This window comes from Pyrus communis, chromosome 5, assembly GCF_041283825.1.
Source record: "Pyrus communis isolate YQ-2024b chromosome 5, ASM4128382v1, whole genome shotgun sequence".
In the NCBI taxonomy this organism is placed as follows: domain Eukaryota; kingdom Viridiplantae; phylum Streptophyta; class Magnoliopsida; order Rosales; family Rosaceae; genus Pyrus; species Pyrus communis.
This window is the reverse complement of record NC_142569.1, coordinates 8458928-8478144: the sequence shown is the minus strand read 5'-3', so window position 1 is coordinate 8478144 and position 19217 is coordinate 8458928. Positions and strand designations below refer to the sequence as shown.

At 35.5% G+C, this 19217-nt stretch overlaps 3 protein-coding genes across 3 annotated transcripts; 2 read left to right on the top strand and 1 right to left on the bottom strand.

Moving 5' to 3' along the window:
* Positions 1-3615: 3615 nt before the first annotated feature.
* On the bottom strand, positions 3616-5351 carry LOC137727082 (NAC domain-containing protein 67). Its single transcript, XM_068466021.2, has 5 exons — positions 5212-5351; positions 4661-4833; positions 4371-4551; positions 4021-4277; positions 3616-3930 (listed from the first exon to the last, which is right to left on the bottom strand). Exons 1-5 carry the CDS (start codon positions 5222-5224, stop codon positions 3856-3858), a joined length of 699 nt encoding a protein of 232 aa, XP_068322122.2. The 5' UTR covers positions 5225-5351; the 3' UTR covers positions 3616-3855.
* Positions 5352-8979: 3628 nt separating this feature from the next.
* Positions 8980-10741, top strand: LOC137721181 (uncharacterized protein At4g26485). Its single transcript, XM_068460290.2, has 3 exons — positions 8980-9242; positions 9642-9852; positions 10085-10741. Exons 1-3 carry the CDS (start codon positions 9089-9091, stop codon positions 10443-10445), a joined length of 726 nt encoding a protein of 241 aa, XP_068316391.2. The 5' UTR covers positions 8980-9088; the 3' UTR covers positions 10446-10741.
* A 4996-nt stretch (positions 10742-15737) lies between these two features.
* LOC137722746 (uncharacterized protein At4g26485) lies at positions 15738-17593 on the top strand. Its single transcript, XM_068461829.2, has 3 exons — positions 15738-15980; positions 16881-17079; positions 17152-17593. Exons 1-3 carry the CDS (start codon positions 15836-15838, stop codon positions 17456-17458), a joined length of 651 nt encoding a protein of 216 aa, XP_068317930.2. The 5' UTR covers positions 15738-15835; the 3' UTR covers positions 17459-17593.
* The last annotated feature ends 1624 nt before the right edge of the window (positions 17594-19217 follow it).

The window sequence follows — 19217 nt, the reverse complement described above, 5'->3', positions numbered from 1 at the left end:
ATGGGGAAGCCCATATGATGGACTTGACTGTATAGGTAGTTGCAGATAGCCACCAACATGTGATGAAAAATCACCATAATAGGGATCCCAATAAGAATGATGTCGTACAGGGTCGCCACTATATGGTGATGAAGTGCAATCTTGACTACCACCATAGTAAGAATGGAGAAGATATGGTGCATTTGTCGGTGTAGATGCATTTAGTTGCGGGTAGCCACCAACATGTGAGGAAGAATCACTAGAATGGGGAACCCCATGAAACAAATGTTGTGCAAGACTATCACCATATGGTGCACTTGACGGTATAGGTGAGTTTTGCGGATAGCCAACAACATGGCCACCACTATCTGATGAAGAGTCACCTGAATGGGTAACCCCATAAAGCAGATGTGATACAAGACCACCACCATACGATGATGAAGTGCCGTCTTGGCTACCACCATAGTAAGAATAGGGATGCCCAGGTGGTGCACTTGATTGCAGATACCTGCCACTAGTGTGTGATGAAGAATCACCATAATGGGGAACCCCATAAGACACATGTTGATATTGTTCACCTGACTCTCCCCATACGGTAGTCCATGACTACCACTAGGACGCGGAGATTGGCCATGTTGAGGGGATCGCCACTCATCTTGTTTTTGTAAAATTTGGAAGTTCAAAATAAGAATTTGTCTCTGTTCATGAGTTTCATGATAGCCTGTAGTCTGAAATTTATAGGCTTGTATTTACTGTGAGTTTCACCACTCACACATAATTACTGTGAGTTTACCATTTGACTTGTATTTTATATTTCTTTTGTGTCATGTTCTGTTCGTTCAAAGTTTCAAACCTCCATCCCATTAGCGTGAAGGTAGTACATGTACTGTTTATGAAGACAACAAATTACAAAGAAAGGTATTTTGGCACCATGTTCAGAAAGAAAAAAAAAAAAAAAAAGGGAATCTTCCATCACAGAATCAATTAAAGGTTGTAAAATGAACCGATTTGATCTAAAATTTACATGCTCTAATCGAGTTCAGATCTCAAATTTAGAAGATCAATGGTGAAATGGTCTAGAGTGTTATATTATCATATCGCCAATTTGAACAATGGATCATATTTCATACTTGTTCTTACGTATTGTTTTTATTTATCACATTATTTCCACCGAAGATGGATTCCCTTCTCGATTCCAGAGGTCTACCGGACCAATTCCTTCTTCAATGCTGAGTTTGGAAGCTATGACTGGAAGATTGAATGATTTTGGCTTTGAGGATTACCTGACTCCCTGGGAATCTGAAACCTTCCGGCCTGTGGACACATCATGCAATGGAAGTTCGCCTTGGGATTTCAAAGGGCCCGGGTCTCCCCAAGCTTTATGTGATCCTCATAGACTTCCTTCCCTAAACAAGAGGATTAGTAACCTTGTCAATGTTATTCTTAAAATGTGATTATCTATCGCGCTGTGAGTTGAAAGGTCTAGGCATTGATATTGTGGTATTGGCTTTCTTCCAACCAATGACAGTTCCTCTATTTGGCATTTCACAAAAAAAAAAAAAAAAAAAATGCAAGTAACAAGAACCCAATTAATGTAAAAGTCAGTTAAGTACAGCAAAAAAGAGATGAGATTTGGGCTTTTCATTTGTTCATCGAAATGTTAATAAATTATTAAACTCTGCACTGGCAGGTGCCAATGCAATGCATGGCTGATGCGTGTATGTGAGACTGAAATTTCAAAGATCTGGATCACTTAATTCGGTAGACTTGGTGAGCTCTTGTTCCACATCCCTCTCCCTCAATCTTCTTTTGAATAACAATATAATATAAACAAAATAAGAAAAATAAAAAATAAATTCTTTTAACTAAGCTTCTTTAGATGTACTTCTTGAATTTGAAGCTGAAGTTGAATTTTGGAAGCAATAACTAATATTTAAATTCGATTTAAGTATTGTTGGTTGTTAATGATTGGTACTCCGAGCCTCGAGTCGATCTTCTTTTTTCCTTACCACACATGTGTAATTATATATGTGTCAATCAATTATTAACACATACTCGCTCTTTGGTTATTAATACCATCGAGACTAAATTTTTACCAAATTTTGTAAATCAAATGATGTGAATGTTGATGATTGAATTATTACTTAAACATTAATTAATATGTTTATCATTTGGTTTAAAATTTGGTTTTCTTTAGCATTATCCTCTATTAATTAGAAGGGCACGCATGCATGCATGAACTTGAATTTATAAAAATAATCAGTATTCAATTTCATAAATAGTCAGTTAATTTAATAATAGTGTAGTACATATGTCAGTTTCATAAATAGTCAGTCAGTTTAATAAATAGTGTAGTACATGTGTCAGTTTCATAAATAGTTGGTCAGTTTAATAAATAGTGTAGTACCTGTGTCAGTTTCATAAATAGTGTAGTACATGTGTCAGTTTCATAAATAGTTAGTCAGATTAATAAACAGTCAGTAGTACATGTGTCAGTTTCATAAATAGTCAGTAGTACATGTGTCAGTTTCATAAATAGTCAGTCAATTTAATAAATAGTGTAGTACCTGTGGCAGTTTCATAAATAGTGAGTTTAATAAATAGTGTAGTACTCGTGTTAGTTTCATAAATAATTAGCGTTCAGTTTAAAAAATAGTGATAGTACTCGTGTTTAGTTTTAAAAAATAGTCAGTATTCAGTTCAAGAAATAGTGTAGTATCCGTGTTCAATTTCAGCAATAGTATGTTTAAGAAATAATGTAGTATTCATGTTTAGTTTCATAAATAGTACCCGTGTCTAGTTTCAGACATAACCATTTAAAAAAAATAGTGAGTGGAGAAATAACATTTCAATTTTTTAACCATAACTTTTTATGGTGAATGAAATTAAAATATAGGTGGAAAAAAAAAAACCAATCGGTATAAACAGCCTTGGTCAAGATTGTAGCACAAGTAGTACCTGCATGAACAATTAAAATTTGTATTTACCAAGCCAGACGAAACTTTGAGCTAGATTAATCCATTACCTAATATTTAATTCAACTAAAAGAAAGAAAGAAAAAATAAACTTGTTAGTAAACTGCAAAGCTATAAAATAATAGTATAATACCTCACATATAGAATTGGGGTATCAAATTTAGCCTAGGAAGGTCAGGGGGTGCTCCGGCCCACGTGCCACCGTAGGTGGCTGTTGGCTGCCCCAACTTGCCGGAAAATTCAACTATTTCCAAAAATTACCTAATTTCACAAAAAAAATGAAGATCGGGGAGCAATGTTCATACCTTTAGCCAAGTCCAATTTGGCCAGAAAGAGCTCCAATTCCACTCAAACCAGTTGAAAACCCTAAGGTGGGTGTTCTTCAATTTGACTTACATGGGGTTCCAACGTCCCTACAACTAGTTAGATCTTGTTCTTGTGTCCAAGGGGAATTGATTAAGGATGGTGGTGGGTGGTGAAACTCGCCGGAACGGCGGAATTGCCGTCAAGAACCACCAAGTTCTCCGGTGAGGTTCTACACGATTTTAGACCTAAAACCCTTCGAATTTGGGTGGAGATGGTAGATGGGAAGTTGTGGAAACAGTTTTGTCGTTAGCGGTTATACAGAACTGAGTCTCAAGTAACTGAATGATCTCACAAATATGAAAACACCATGAACATGCCCTTATAAAAAAAATTAAGATGACACGGTATGCGCATGAATCTGGACTAATATCAGGGTACCAAAGTAGCCACACAAACAGAATCAAGATGCCTGTCTATGGATAAACCGACTTCAAATTCAAATCACAGTTGCAACAAACGTCGATTAGCTCAGTCAAAGAACACCGGAGGATGACAGAGCTGAAGACATGAAATGGTACATCATTAAGGTGAAGTATCAGCCATTAATTAAACTCTGCACCTCCACGCAACTTGCATCATTGTACAGCTTACAGACGAACCAAGGACCGCTCTGTACACAATTTGAAACCAATGCATTTTTCAAATAAAACGAATGGAGGCGTCAATAAACGGACATATTTTATAGGCTAAAACTTCATACCTTCAAATTATCTGGAAGAGGATCGAGTTTGTACTCGATGATCTTATATTGGGTCTTGGCATCCCCGTCACAATACTCTAGTAATTGTTTTACACCGACTTTCTCGCCCTGATGAAGCACGTCCATTTCGTTGCCAATTATCCATTTTCCGGCTAGAACCTGCTCTGTACTTGTACTGGTACCAGGTTGAGTTTCATTCGGGCGGGTACGGGTGAAGAAATACCAAACATTTCTAGCACCAACAGCTTTGTATTTGTCTGTAACATTACTAGTAGTTATCTGTCAAAGACAAAGAGCAGTACCCAAAACCCTAAACCCTAGAAACATAATAATGTATCAAAAGAAAATACCTATGAGGTTCTGAGGATGCTTTGCGTAAACATCAGCGTCTTCAATGGAGTGAAACAAAAGATCCCCGTCCAAACACTTTTCCCTTAAGTAGTGACAAACTAATAGTCCATCTTCCGGGTTGAATGTATAACCGAGCGATATCAACTGTACTTGTAAATCTCGAATTTTCCTTGCTTTGCTCTGCAGAGATAGGTTATCGTAATGTCTTCTACTTCTGATGTCAAAAGTTCAAATAAACAAATAAAAAATGAAAAAAAGGGGCAAAAACTAGGGACCAAATGCAACATACTAGTTTGTTCATCATCTCCGTTTCGTGAATCCACTGAATCCTCCGCTTCTGTTCATTTTGATCACCTATTCTGCCCGCCTCCCGTATATCAAGAATCAACTGCTTCTTTCTCAATTCAATCGGATCCGTCTCCAATTTCTCCTGCTCCTTAACAGATTGAAGCCTACTACTCTCTGCACAACAAATCAATCAAATCATCCCATGCACAACGCACAAAGACACACAAATTTAAGGGCCATTCGATAACCATTTCAATTCAAGTGATGCACATCCCCATTTTTTCCTCATAACAAATTCAATCCCACCACTCTCTGCAAACGAATCAATCTATCATTCCATGCAAAACACACGAATAAAAAAAACGCAACTCACAATCTAACACAATTTTCCGATACCGAAAACTGTTCCTTTTTAAATTCAAGCTTATTAAACCCTAATTTTATTTTAATTTTTTTCCAGATTCTTAAAAAATTTAGCAAATTGATCAATAAGTCCATGCATAACACCGTTAGATACACAAATTCGAATGTAGAATACGGAAGATTGCTTACTTCTCTGCACCATCGTTGATTCTTCTTACAGCTCTGAGCAGAATCCAACCACCTCCAACGATGAGCAACAGCGAGCGGGAAGGTTTTTACCGAGTACTGGGTAAGCTTCCCTCGGAAGCTAAAAACGCAACCCCATTTATTTTTATTTATTTTTATTTTTTTATTTTTGCAAGGTAAAATCCCTCTTATAGAAACGTGTCGCAGTGTCACAAATAACAAGTTATTTTTACAGTTTTACCCCAAAAGAAAATGATTTTGTTTAAACGATTTTGTAATTATAATACATTTCTCTTTTTTTTTTTCTTTTTTTTTTTGGGTAAAAAGATATTTTATTAAGCACCAACAACAAACATACAACACTTCAGAGGCCCAACGACTACGTATCAACAAACAAAAGTGAGCCTAAAACACTACAAAACACAAAATGACCCAAAAAAACATTTAGGCCCAAACTTAACATCACGTCTCCCAAAGCAGAAGCTTCGACACCTTCCACAGCTTTCTCCACCCTTCCAGAACCAACCAATCCATCGGATTCCATCTCCGCCACCAAGCACCACTTCAACAAACGCCACTTCCAAACCCGATTTGCTACCTGAGCACATCCATAAACTAGAAATAGCCGGCAACTAAGCGAGAGAAGTCAGCTATTAGTATGAAGTTCGTGGAAACCCACGAACGACACTGCCGAAACCGACAGATAACAAAGATAAAGTGGTGGTGTTGGAAACACCCGAGCTGGTGGATACACTGGAACTCTACGCACAATCTCAAAAGGATGCATGGCTGAAGATCGGAGTAAGGAAAACCCAAAAAAAGTAATACCCGCAAGGATAAAGGAATATGATAGATTGGAGTAGAAATTTGGAATAAAAAGCAGTGGAATCAAGGAAAACAAAAGAGAAAGAAAGCAAGAAGGAAACGACAACCAGCCCCGGGCCGAAGCTAGGATTGGCACCACTAGATTTTCTGTGGTTTGTAGGAAGTGAGAATAACTCTCAATTTGAGAGAAAAGCTCTCACCACTGAGAGAATATTGGAACTTCCATTTCTCATTTATTTAATAGTATGGATGCGTTTGCTTGATTGAAATTTTTAACAAATAATTTTTAAATGATGATTAAGAAGAACGTCGGGTATGATGATATTTGCATAGTTATTATCTCAACCATAACTGGGAAATAATTTTTCAATTAAATTTTGCAAGTCGCTTGTATCTCATATTCAAATTTTTTTTTCCATAGTATAGATAAACTTAATCTAAATTATCTTGTCGTTTGTCATAAAGAACATACAAATTTCCATAGTCTAGATAAACTTAATCTAAATTATCTTATCGTTTGTCATAAACTACATAAAGTCATACACATCAAAATGGAAGAATAACCTCTCTAGAAAAATTCTCACACATTACTACAATAAAAAAGTATCAACGAGTGAAACTTGTGATGAGAAATGACCCGTGTACTCAAAAGAGTTGGATAAATTTTTTTGCTTTGGTGTAATTGCTTAAAACAATGGTTCCAAAAAGTGAGTTAGCAAAAGATGGAATTAGTGATTGGACACATTTTGATAAGAAGCTTGACCAACATTATAAAAACAAAGAGCATATCACTAATTCAAGAACTTGAATTGAGCTGAAAATTAGATGGACAAAAAATCAAACAATTGACAAAGAAAGAGACAAATCATTGGAAACAAGTGTTGCTTAGTCTTATGGCTGTTGTGAAATGTCTTGTTACATAATTTAGTATTCCGTGGAACAAATGAAAGACCTTATGAAGATTTTAATAGCAGCTTCTTAGATTTACTTGAAATGATTTACAAGAGTATGTCTGACTCATTGAAAATAAAGACATTCACTGCCACTATCTGAGCCATTGACTTAATAGCTATTTTATCTTCCAGGGCCAAAACAACAATCATCGAAAGAATAAAAGAGGCCAACTTTTTTTTTTTTCCGACATCCTTGATCGTACTCCTGATGCAAGTTGCGCGAAATAAATGACTTTAGTTTTAAGATATGTTCGTTGTTCTCGCCTTTCTTCACCATAGGAGAGAACTAGCGGACTCCCGAAGTAATCTCAGCAAAATAACACGAAGGAGGATTTTCTTCCCTCCTAATTTCTCTCTTTTTCTCCTCTCGTATTTAAATAGTTACAATTAAATTATGTTAATATTTTATATTAATTTTTTTATAAAAAAATAAAAAGAAAAATGTGAGAAAATGAGATAAAAATGAGACAGAATAAGAGGAGAGAATTCGGAATGACACGTATGTTTTCATCCAATTATTTGACAGAAAGGTGCTTCCACGGGAAGCTTGAAGCCCAGGCTTCTGCAACAAGACACGTACGCGACACAACGTACTAGAGAATTATTGTACTAAACGTGACAAGTAAAGGAAGTTGCTTTTCCTCAAGTGACGTGTAAAGCATATGTTTCCTAATGGAAGCTTTATGCTTTCATTTGTGTTGAAATTTAATTAATAATTGCAATAAAAATTTAGTGTATGCCTCATGTATAAATGACATTGAAAATAAAAATAATAACCTTAAAAATGGTAAAAACACGCATATCATTAAATATAAGCATAACACAAAACCAAGCTCATACTACCAACAATATCCTTAAATGTTAACAACAACGAAAAATTGAAGTCGCATCGTCATAAAATCATTGCATCTAATCATGAAGAACCTTTGGATAATTGTTTAGGTCATGATTTAACTTAGAAGGTCAAAATTATATGATTATATATCTCGCAACGAAGTCTTTTAAATTTATTATAGATTGAAGATTAGAGAAAATAGAAAATGTTGGACAAAGGATTGGGAGAGAAATTGGCATAAGAGAAAACAAAAGGAAATGATGAACGTGAATTATATCATATATCCCACTACAAGGGAATATTCTTGATCACGAAGAAAAATGTTGACGAAAAAGGGAAAAGGATAAAAAAGACAAGGTAGGAAAGTAGGGGTGAGACTACCTCATCTCCTTTCAAGGTCAAGACATATCACAAGTCTTTTTGAGGATTAACAGAGAAGTATGTGCTCCTTTTATCATTTTTTATAGATCGTCCATCAACACATAACTTCTAGCAACGAGACTTAAATTTTGGGGGCGGGGGAGGGGGGGGGGGGTGTATTTTTTTCAATTTGTTAGAGTAGTGTGTTTCCTCATCTTATTTCCACATACTCAATTTTTTTTTCATTTCCACTCTTATTTATTCGTTTTTCTTATTATTTTTTGGTTTATTCAGTGTAAATATCAATAATAAACATGGCGTACAAAAAAGAAATGAGTTGTGCAGAAGTCGCTTCTTATTCGAATAATAACGTGTCAAAACACATTAACATAACAATAAGAGTGGTACTACGTCTGTCCATTATTTTATTTTTCCACCCACTTCACATTGATTTGCTATTTATAATTTTATAGTGCGGATGAAAAAACATAACAGTGCTCAATCCTTCATGTTTAAATTTCTATTTTTTTTGGTCACTTAGTACTACAAATATTAAGTATTTATTTTCACTTATAAGTGAAAAATGTTTTAAATTTCACTTACACGAGTTAAATACCAACTTATTAAGACAAGTCCATTATATAGTTTAACTTGACCCTTAACTTCTTACTCCAAATGATATTATTAAAAATAAATAAAACATATTTTCTTATACAGGAAACCCACATTTTTTAAAGTTGATCTTAATCATATTTCTATATATAGCGACTCAAAAAGTTCAAAAATTGTACTAAAAAAGTTCAAAAGTTAAACCGGTGTATAATTTCCCAAGAGGAAAATAATAGCAAGGCCAAACAGCAGTTCTGAGAAAGTTGAAGAAGAAGAAGAGAATCACTGAATCAGTGAAATGGAAGTGTTTAGCTTTGAGAGAAGGATTAAGAATTACAGCAACTATCAGAATATACTGTTGGTCGGAGAAGGCGACTTCTCTTTTGCCGTTTGCTTAGCCAGAGCCTTTGACTTCGCTGCCAACATGGTTGCCACTTCTCGTGACACCAGAGGTAATTCCACAACATTCACTTGTGTCAACATCCAAATAATTTATTTTTCACTCCTAGTTTCAACCCAAGTCTTTGATTTTTGAAGAAAACCCAGTTTGAAATTTTAGTAAAAAAATAAAAACCAACTTAGTGTTGATGTTGCAAATTAAATCTGTATTTAATTCTAAAATTTACATTTTGGTAATTACCCAGGTGAAATAATAGATTGAGGGGAGCAAAGATTTTTATTTTTTTGCTTAAACTTCGACCTGAGGGTTTCTGAGTCCTGCTTGAAATCCTTTGCATGCTAATGGTAGAATTCATCAATGGTGGAATAGTAGATAGAGGGGCACACAGATTTTAGTTCCATTTTGTTTCAACAAAAGGGTTTCTGATTGATCATTTACATGCTAAATGTAGAGTCGTTAATGGTGGAGTATTCAAAAGCTATGAGTAATGTGGAGGAATTAGAGTCCAGGGAATGCACTGTATTGCATGAGGTGGATGTCCACTATATGAGCAAGCACCCTTGCTTGATCAACGTGCGCTTTGATCGCATAATATATAATTTTCCTCATGCCGGTTACTTGAAGGGTTCCTGTTCCTGTGAACGCGAAATGTACCAGATTTGGTAAGTTCAAACACACCCATTTATGCAGCATTTTGTTTAAAGGGTCATCCGGTCATGGTATGTTTTGTGCTCATACGGTTTTTGTTTTTGGGCAAAGCCGGTGTTTAGTATTTATATGAGAATGATTACTAAACGAAGGATTGGAATGACATAGTTTCGATACCAAGCAGAACACTAGCACGACAATGCATCAGAGGACTCAAATTCTAGACTAAATTCATGCATTTTTCAGGTATCATCAGGATTTGGTTAGGGGATTCTTCGAGAATGCAAGGGAAATGCTGACGAGAGTAGGAGAAATTCATGTGACACACAAGACAACATATCCTTTCAGTGAATGGAATATAGTGGATTTAGCTTATCAGGCTGGATTGATTTTGGTTCATAAAGAACCATTCTCGAAATGGGATTATCCAGGCTACGAAAATAAGAGAGGGGCTGGGATGTTTGACCAAACTTTTCCGGTTGGAATGTGTAGCACCTACAAATTTGCCAAGATGTTGGACCATTCTACCACTTCCAGTTTCCACCTTGGAACTACTTCTTCGGGTCCATGGCCTAGATATTGTGGAATTTGGGGTCGTCACGTGTAACTGTAAGCCACATCATATGAAATCTGTCAGTCCTACGTACATTGAGCGAGTTGTGTCGCATGAACCTAAATCTTGTGCATGTTTAGAACATGTATAAAGGAAAATAAGTTCCCAGTCTCGTATGGCCGGAGCCATATGGAAAACCTTGTACTTCCAGCTTCATATGTTATCATTAACTGATTGTAAGGGAATTTTTTTTTTTCCTAACAATTGAATTTCCTACGTATTACTACTGAATTTCCTAGGGGCTCTATTGTAACTCTTTTCAGTGAAAGGATAATCTTGCAAACAGAAAAGTTTTGGGAAAAATGAATAAACAAGACGGCAGCTAATTTATTCTGGCCTTCAACAATTATCAACATTTAAAAGTGGTGGTTTAGGTGACTTAATGTTGTGCAAAAGCGATAGATATGAGGCCACTAATCTAATGAGGTAAAACCCATCCAAGAAGGATTTCGATTTCAGCCTAACACCAATACTAAAATGGTGTATGGTGCATCTCCTGCTGATGTGAAATATTTGTGATGAATGCATGGGGTCCATTAAGCGTATGAGTACCGAAAAATATCCAAAGAAAGTCCAAGAAGAAAACTGTTATTGGCGCACTGAAAATGTCGGCATATTCATTCATTATAAGTTGTAAACCTATTATTGCATTATCACTTTTTTAAAGTGTTAATAGCAGTTTCTTTTACAAAACATATTCTAGCAAGTTTGATTTCATCTACTTTTCTTTTCAATTTATAGGCATCCCTTTATCTTCAACATCGACATGCATCAACTATTAATCCAGCTCGAAGGTGCACGGATTCACAAGAGTTAAGCATTAGTAGCTTTTCAATCGGGAAGTAATTTCTACACACCATTTTTCTCCTTTTACACAATTCTGTTTGTTTTTTTGCCATTTAATTGAATGAATCAACGGGCTAAATGAACAAGGATGTGCAAAAGAAAAAATGTGTAAAAATGATTTCCCTTCCAAATTCCATTGAGGAAACCCTACAATTACCAACATGCATGCATGCATGTAAGGCCATCTCCAACCAAAGGGTCCAGAGGGCCGAAAATAGCCGAAAACCATCTCCAACCGAGGGCTAGGCCAAAGGGCTCGTGGGCCCCACGGGACAAAAAAGGGTCAAAGGGCTAACCGGCTAGCCTAACCCACCCACCCACCCACCTAGCCTTGGGCCAGGCCGGATTTTGAATGCAACGGTAACATGCTGACGTCAACTAGGCGTTATATTTGAATTTTTTGTTTTTTTATACAGTTTTTTTTTTTTTTTTTACAAAATTTTAAAAAAAATATATATTTTTTTCTATAACTTCCTAAGCCATTAAACAACATTAAATAACATTAAGTAACATGAAACAACATTAAACAGTATTAAACAACATTAAATAACATTAAACAACATAAAAATTATACAACATAAAAAAAAACATTTAACAACATGAAACTTAAACAATAAATTATGTTTGGCCCTATGACCCTTTGGCTCCTCAGTTGTAGTTTTTAAATTTAAGTTGTTGTAGTTTTTAAATTTAAATAATAAATTATATTTGGCCCTATGACCCTCTAGCCCCTCGGTTGGAGATGGTAAGAAATATAGCCATGCACTGTTCATTAAAATATTAATTTCTTGGAGGGCTATAGAGCCAAAGAGAGCACTCTGGCCCTCCTTCGGTTGGAGATGACCTAAAGCTACAAACTTGGAGTTATAAATAGTAATTATTTTAATCAAATGGGGAGCCTAACAGTTGTCCCCATCCTAGCAACTCTATCTCTAGATTTCAAGTATTTAAGTGCAAAGTGGAGGAGTTTTGAAGACGAGTAATGCTAGAGAGATTAAATTTGTAGATTAAATTTTGTAAACTAAATAACATAAAAGTTGATGGTTGGATTATTATTAAATATTTATTAACGTGCTTATTTTTTTATTGGTGACACATAATTTAGTTTGTAAATTTAGTCTACAAACTTAGTCTACCTAGCAATATTACTCTTTGAGAACAGACCGGGATTGCTTTGTACTGCATGAAGTGGACAAATTGCAAGTGTTTAAGTGCAAAGGGCTACGTGAAGGAGTTAAGAGGACGGATTCCTTGAAGTGGACGTCCACACCATGAGCCAACACCCTCTCTTGATTCAGAAATTATTTGATCGCATCGTGTTTAATTTTCCTCGTTATTTATACGTGAAATTAATAATACTGCATGCAATGCACTTTCAGGCATTATCAGAATTTGGTTAGAAATTACTTCAAGAGTGCACATAAAATGCTGACCACCTATGGAGGGATTCATGTGACACAAGACTGCACATCCTTTCAATGAATGGAAGATTAGTTGCAGAGTTGGCAGAAGAATTTGGGCTGCATTTGGTTGAGGAAGCAGAGCTCTTACGATGTGATTATCCAGGTTATTTAAATAAGAGAGGAAGTGGGGTCAAAAGCTATATGGAATTTCCTGTGCGAAAGTGTAGCACCTTCAAGTTTTCCAAGCAATTAATCTCTGCAAATAATGCATCGGAATTTACCAGAACAAAACTGTCCCAATTAAGTTTACTTCAATATTTTGAAAAACTGAACAAGTGAAGATGATGTTGGATTTTATTTATATCAATTGTATCATGGTTTCAAGTAGACATTTTCCTCCACTGGAACGAGTTTAAAAAGAATTGACGTTAGCTTGTATGACATCAGTAACATTTAGCCTTGTTTGGTATAAAGTATTAGTTGGAATGAATGAAGATTTTGTTCTAGCTAGAGTAACGTCTCCTATCCTTAAGTTGGTCCATTTCTCCGTTTTTTCTTGAACGTACTTTTAAAATAGTGTCTTATTTATTCCAATCAAATTATCTATACCATATGATGCCTTAAATTAATGAAGCTTTTAGCACCACTCTTGAAAAATAATTAACAACATTGTTATTTATACACACAAAATTAACACACTATTCAATAGAAGTAAACCCTACCATTGTATATGACATACATCTGTATTAAAGACTTTGCCAGCAATTTGTTAGCCTTCTGTGCATAAATAGAATTGCCTTAATAATAATTAGCAAGATATCAAAAAGTAGTTATGTATCTATGATGAAACATATATATGAGAGATTTTTTTATATAGACACAAGCTGGTACATCATGTGTGATAATATAAGTAGAGAGATACTAAAAAATATATCATATCTCAAATCTCAAATCTCTCTACTTGTGTCATTATTATGACACGTAATATACCGGTTTGTAATCGAAGCACATGGAAAAATTTCTCCATGTATAGACAGTCTGGATAAGAAACCTATGTAAAATCTAATCAAATGATTGAGGAATAGAATTGGCCAGAATGATGGTATTGATATTAGTCTTCTAACTTTATACAGAGAGTTCCCCATAAACAAGCAACTGATCCTGCAATACTACTATACAAGAAAGAAAGGAAATATATACATGTTAATTACTGATTACACGTCTAATCTAGGCCCTTTATGATAGGGATCCTGATTGCTTTCTAACAACCTAGGAGAGACTTAACGCTACCAAAGACTTCAAACTTAAGCATGGTCTCAGATGCTTCTGCTTTCTGCTGCCAAGGACCACGATTTTGAAAAAAAAGCAGCTTCTTTTCATTTTGTCTGAATCTTTTTTTTTCTTCTTTTGATCCGTCTAGTAAAAGCAGAGACTATGCAAGTCTTGTAATATGAAGCGTTTAAAACGATCCAAGGGATATGGCAACGCCACGTGTTTAATGAATTAGTTTTATGTTCACCGTCCTTTCTTTTTCCCGGTGGCAGGGCTTCCGCCGTTGCCAATACTAGTACCCACGCCGTCTTCCTTCCTCCCTCAGCCACCGTATCAACTTTCCAGTTATCCCGAAGTTAAGTTCAGATCAAAGAGCAAACAGGTTGCCAAAATGACAATGGTTGGCATCCCAACGAGACTTTGGCAATGGCAGTCTTGTATTGAGGGCGGAGGAGAGAGGCAGGTGATAAGGGAGGAGGAAGGATGTGCGGATATGGGGGCCGACCGGCCGAGCACCAAGGCTGTTCTGTTTATTAAGTACGTGGCATTGTTAGAACGCTTGGATAGTTTTGGACGGTGCATATATAACATGTATAATCTTGCACTAAAAAAAAACATACAGGGATAATCTTCATCCCATGTACAAAACAGTCTTCATGGTCTACTTTGGAAATTAATAATTATCAAGGACAGTCAATTCAATGCGACCCTTTTTATTCTGACTCTTTGTATAAGAGGTATTGGCCCATTTTTGAACTTATAAGTAGCCACACATTCAGGATTCTAGCATAAGGTGTCCTAGTTAAATTATGCTAGATGTTAGTCGGATGGCAAGTCGGGGTTAACACCTATGTGTCTAAATGGGGTCTAGGCAGGGTTCTAGGCAAACTAGGAGAATTTAAGTAAACTTATTATTTATCATATAAATAAGTGCATATTTACACTTAAAAAACTATATTTGTATTGAGAATTTGAGTTTATTATTTTAATTAGGTTTATAATTTAACATATACCATTCAAATTATCATAATTTTTGGTTTTGTATTTTAGTGAATTTGATGGTTGATGAAAATTCAAGTGATTATGAATTCTTAGTATTTTACGAAATAATTTTCAGAAAGCGTATGAATATATACTGAATTTCAAAAGAAATATATGGTGTAAAAAGTATTAGTTGAGTAGTACGTTATTCCTTTATTACTTAAAATGTTAGGTTGTACAACTTGATTGGATAACAATTAAAAAAGAAAAATGAGGAGTTGATCATGTGAGTGTGAGACATGGAGTCAAAAAGTCATTTTTTATTTTCTTCTTCTTCGTTGAAACCAAGGTCCAAGAACAAAAAAGTCATGGTAGTCTTCTTCATGTTCATTTTCATCTGAAATTACATTTTTTTTTTTTTTTTTGGTTCTAAGCTTCTGTTGCACTGCATTTGAACATCCATTGTGGTATTCTCTCTTTCACCATCTGCCCAGACCGTTGGGTGGTCCTCAGAGGTCCTCACATGCACTTCTTCATACTTCCATATAAATCGGCTAAGGATAATACTTAGGTACTCAATACTGAGTACCTCATAAACTTACTTTTTAATTTGACTCAATTAAAAGATGTCACATGTTTCTTTGTTTTGAAACCTAAAAAAAATATCTTTTATTTTTTTAAATAATAAAATACGTGTCAAAACATCATTGGACCAAAATAAAAAAACGAGTACCTAAGTATTATTCATCCGCTAACACGTGCTGTATTCATTAATGTTGCAACTTTCAAGACTCGGAGGAGAAAAGTATCAAAGTTCTTTACAGCTTTTGTTTCCCAAATGACAAAAGAAGAAGAAATTTCAAGTAAATTACAGAGACTCAAATGGAAGAGGAGAAGAAGATTATGCACTACAGCAGCTCTCAGAAGATACTGTTAGTAGGTGAGGGCAACTTCTCTTTTGCTGCTTGCTTAGCCACTGCATTTGGCTCTGCAAACAACATTGTCGCCACTTCTCTCGACTCCAGAGGTATTACGGGTGATAATCTACTTCGTCTTTGCTACACTGCAGCGAGAATTCACGTTAAGGATATCACATTCACTTTCTTAAATTAAGAACATTTTATTTTCATAATGTGGTTCAGCAATCAAAAACCGTTTCAGAGTGTGGTTTAACGATCAAAATCATTTAGTTTTTAGATTCTTTTTGAAGGATTATCCGTGCTAAATATCAATCAAATTGAGAATTGTTGAGTTGTTCGATTGCCTTCATTTACATTTCAACTTTATCCGTTTGAGGGTGTGATTTAACGATCAAAACCATTTAGTTTTTTAGATTCTCTTTCAAGGATTATCCATGCCAAATATCAATCAAATTGAGAATTGTTGAGTTGTTCGATTGTCTTCATTTTCATTTCAATTTTATAGGGTGTGATTTAACGATCAAAACCATTTAGTTTTTAGATTATCTTTCAAGGATTATCTGTGCCAAATATCAATCAAATTGAGAATTGTTGAGTTGTTCGATTGTCTTCATTTTCATTTCAAATTTATAGGGTGTGATTTAACGATCAAAACCATTTAGTTTTTAGATTCTCTTTCAAGGATTATCCGTGCCAAATATCAGTCAAATTGAGAATTGTTGAGTTGTTCGATTGTCTTCATTTTCATTTCAACTTTATCTTAACCAACCATGGTGTTTTCCACAGTTTAGATGATCAAACATTTTATTTAAAATATAAACTGTTTCAATCGTCAACATGCATTCTAGGGTAGGCACCAAAAAAGAAACGATGTCCTTAACTTATATATTGATATTTGTATGTATATATATATATATATATATATATATATATATATATATATATATATATATGTATGTATGTTTATACCAATTTCTTGACTAAAATCCCTTCCATGCTACTTGTAGAGTCATTTATGGAGAAGTACCCAAATGCAGTGAGGAAATGGAAGAAGTTAAAGGGAAAGGGATGTGTAGTACTGCATGAAGTGGATGTGGATACCATGAGCCAACACCCTCTGCTAGCTGATAAACTATTTGATCGAATCGTCTTTAATTTCCCTCACGCGGGCTTCATCGGCATGGAAAGCCAGAGGTTTCAAATTGAGTAAGTTCTAATACAGAGAAATTCTACATGAATCAAATGTATAGTGATGCATTCGAGCGATGCATTTTTCAGGTTGCATCAAGATCTGGTCAAGCGGTTCTTCGCCACTGCGTCTGAAATGCTGACGGGAAGAGGAGAAATTCATGTGACACACAAGACCAGTAATCCTTTCAGCAACTGGAACATAGTGAAGTTAGCAGAAGAGGTAGGGTTATATCTGGTTGAGGAGGCACCTTTCACGCGAGCGGATTATCCAGGTTATCTCAATAAGAAGGGAAGTGGGAGAAAATGCAACCGGACATTTCGTGTTGGACAGTGTAGTACCTACAAATTTTCCAAGCTACCACTTCAACTTCTGGTTCTTGAGTCACCTTATTGAATTCTTGATCTGATTTCGTTCTCGCCTCTGTTCTTCAACATGTAAACTATTTTCTTATTGTTTAAACTTCGGCATGGAGTAACACAGCAACAAGTCAGCAAGTCAATTCGATCATTTGTCTCTATGAAATTTTCATTAATCTCGGCATCTTTCTTCTCGGAATACCCACCTACTTGTTGAAAGACAATTCTTTGTGTCCACCGTAGATCCGAATTGTTCGCGAGGAATAGCCTAGTGTCACCTAAAATGACTGCATTTCGGAGGCCTTTCTTACACCAATTATATGTTCAATCTCTTGTGCTCCGCCCTGTCAAATAGAAAACACAGAAAATAAGTTAATCTAGGAATGAATAGCACGCAATTGAAACAAACCAAATAGGACGTGACCAGAATTTAGCTCGTCACCAATGTGGGAAGAAGCCATTTTTCGTGAAGTTACCGCTGCTCACGTATTTGTTGACATTGCTTCCTCAATACTCCTAATTACAACGCTAAGACCACTTCGGCTTTCTAAAGCTTTAACTGCAGCTCGGTGTGCATTTTTATGCCATTTGAGCATATTGTAAGCTTGTAGAAGGGACCACCTTGCTTGATTTGATAGCCTCTCAAGATAACAACATAAAAGGTGTGAAAATCTTAGTACTTTAAGTGAACGGAAATCACAGAACTACAAATTTTCAGTTATAGAGTACCTCGGGAACAGACAATGGGGGGTTCTAGAAGAACACAGATGCCCCTAAATAGATTTTCATCATTTTCTCCACCCTCTGCCTCACCGTAAATTAGAGCTTCAGCCACCGTTGCCAATACCAGTACCCACTCCGTCTTCCTTCCTTCCTCAGCCACCGTATCAACTTTCCAGTTATCCCCAAGTTAAGTTCAGATCAAAGAGCAAACAGGTTGCCAAAATGACAATGTTTGGCATCCCAACGAGACTCTGGCAATGGCAGTCTTATCTTGAGGGCGGAGGAGAGAGGCAGGTGATAAGGGAGGATGAAGGATGTGTGGATATGGGGGCCGACCGGCCGAGCACCAAGGCTGTTCTGTTTATTAAGTACGTGGCATTGTTAGAAGGGAGTTTTAACAAAAAGTCCACGATACTGTTTACTTTAACAAAAAACCAATCCTTGGATAGTCTTGGACGGTGCATATATATATATATATATGTGTATATATATATATATATATATATATATATATATATATATATATATATATTATAAAGCCATGTATCATCTTGCACTAAAAAAAAAACACATGCAGGGAGAATCCTCATCCCAAAATAATCACCTCAAGTTCAAAACAGTCTTAATGGTCTACTTTGGAAATTAATAATTATCAAGGACAGTCAATTCATGCGACCCTTTTTCTTCTAACTCTTTGTATAAGAGGTATTAGCCGATTTTTGAACTTATAAGTAGTCACACATTCAGGATTCTAGCATAAGGTGTCCTAATTAAATTATGCTAGATGTTTGTGGGACGGCAAGTTGGGGTTAACGCCTATGCATCTAGATGGGGCTTAGGGTAGGGTTCTAGGCAGATTAGGAGGATTTAAATAAACTTATTATTTATCATATAAATAAGTGCATATTTACACTTAAAAAAACTATTTTGTATTGAGAATTGGGGTTATTATTTTAATTAGATTTATAATTTAACATATAACATCCAAAATATCATAATTTTTGGTTTTGTATTTTAGTAATCGTAGATGAAAATTCAAGTGATTACGAGTTCTTAGTACTGTATGAAATATT

What these genes read in the sequence shown, in the direction of transcription:
- LOC137727082 (XM_068466021.2), bottom strand. An exon ending in GCATCCTCAGAACCTCATAG is followed by an intron (nt 4,278 to 4,370) that starts GTATTTTCTTTT and finishes GTAATGTTACAG; the next exon opens with ACAAATACAAAGCTGTTGGT. An exon ending in CTCTTCCAGATAATTTGAAG is followed by an intron (nt 3,931 to 4,020) that starts GTATGAAGTTTT and finishes AATTGTGTACAG; the next exon opens with AGCGGTCCTTGGTTCGTCTG.
- LOC137722746 (XM_068461829.2), top strand. Translation starts at nt 15,836, where the DNA reads ATGGAAGAGGAGAAGAAGATTATGCACTACAGCAGCTCTCAGAAGATA. An exon ending in CACTTCTCTCGACTCCAGAG is followed by an intron (nt 15,981 to 16,880) that starts GTATTACGGGTG and finishes TGCTACTTGTAG; the next exon opens with AGTCATTTATGGAGAAGTAC. An exon ending in AGCCAGAGGTTTCAAATTGA is followed by an intron (nt 17,080 to 17,151) that starts GTAAGTTCTAAT and finishes TGCATTTTTCAG; the next exon opens with GTTGCATCAAGATCTGGTCA.
- LOC137721181 (XM_068460290.2), top strand. Translation starts at nt 9,089, where the DNA reads ATGGAAGTGTTTAGCTTTGAGAGAAGGATTAAGAATTACAGCAACTAT. An exon ending in CACTTCTCGTGACACCAGAG is followed by an intron (nt 9,243 to 9,641) that starts GTAATTCCACAA and finishes TGCTAAATGTAG; the next exon opens with AGTCGTTAATGGTGGAGTAT. An exon ending in CGCGAAATGTACCAGATTTG is followed by an intron (nt 9,853 to 10,084) that starts GTAAGTTCAAAC and finishes TGCATTTTTCAG; the next exon opens with GTATCATCAGGATTTGGTTA.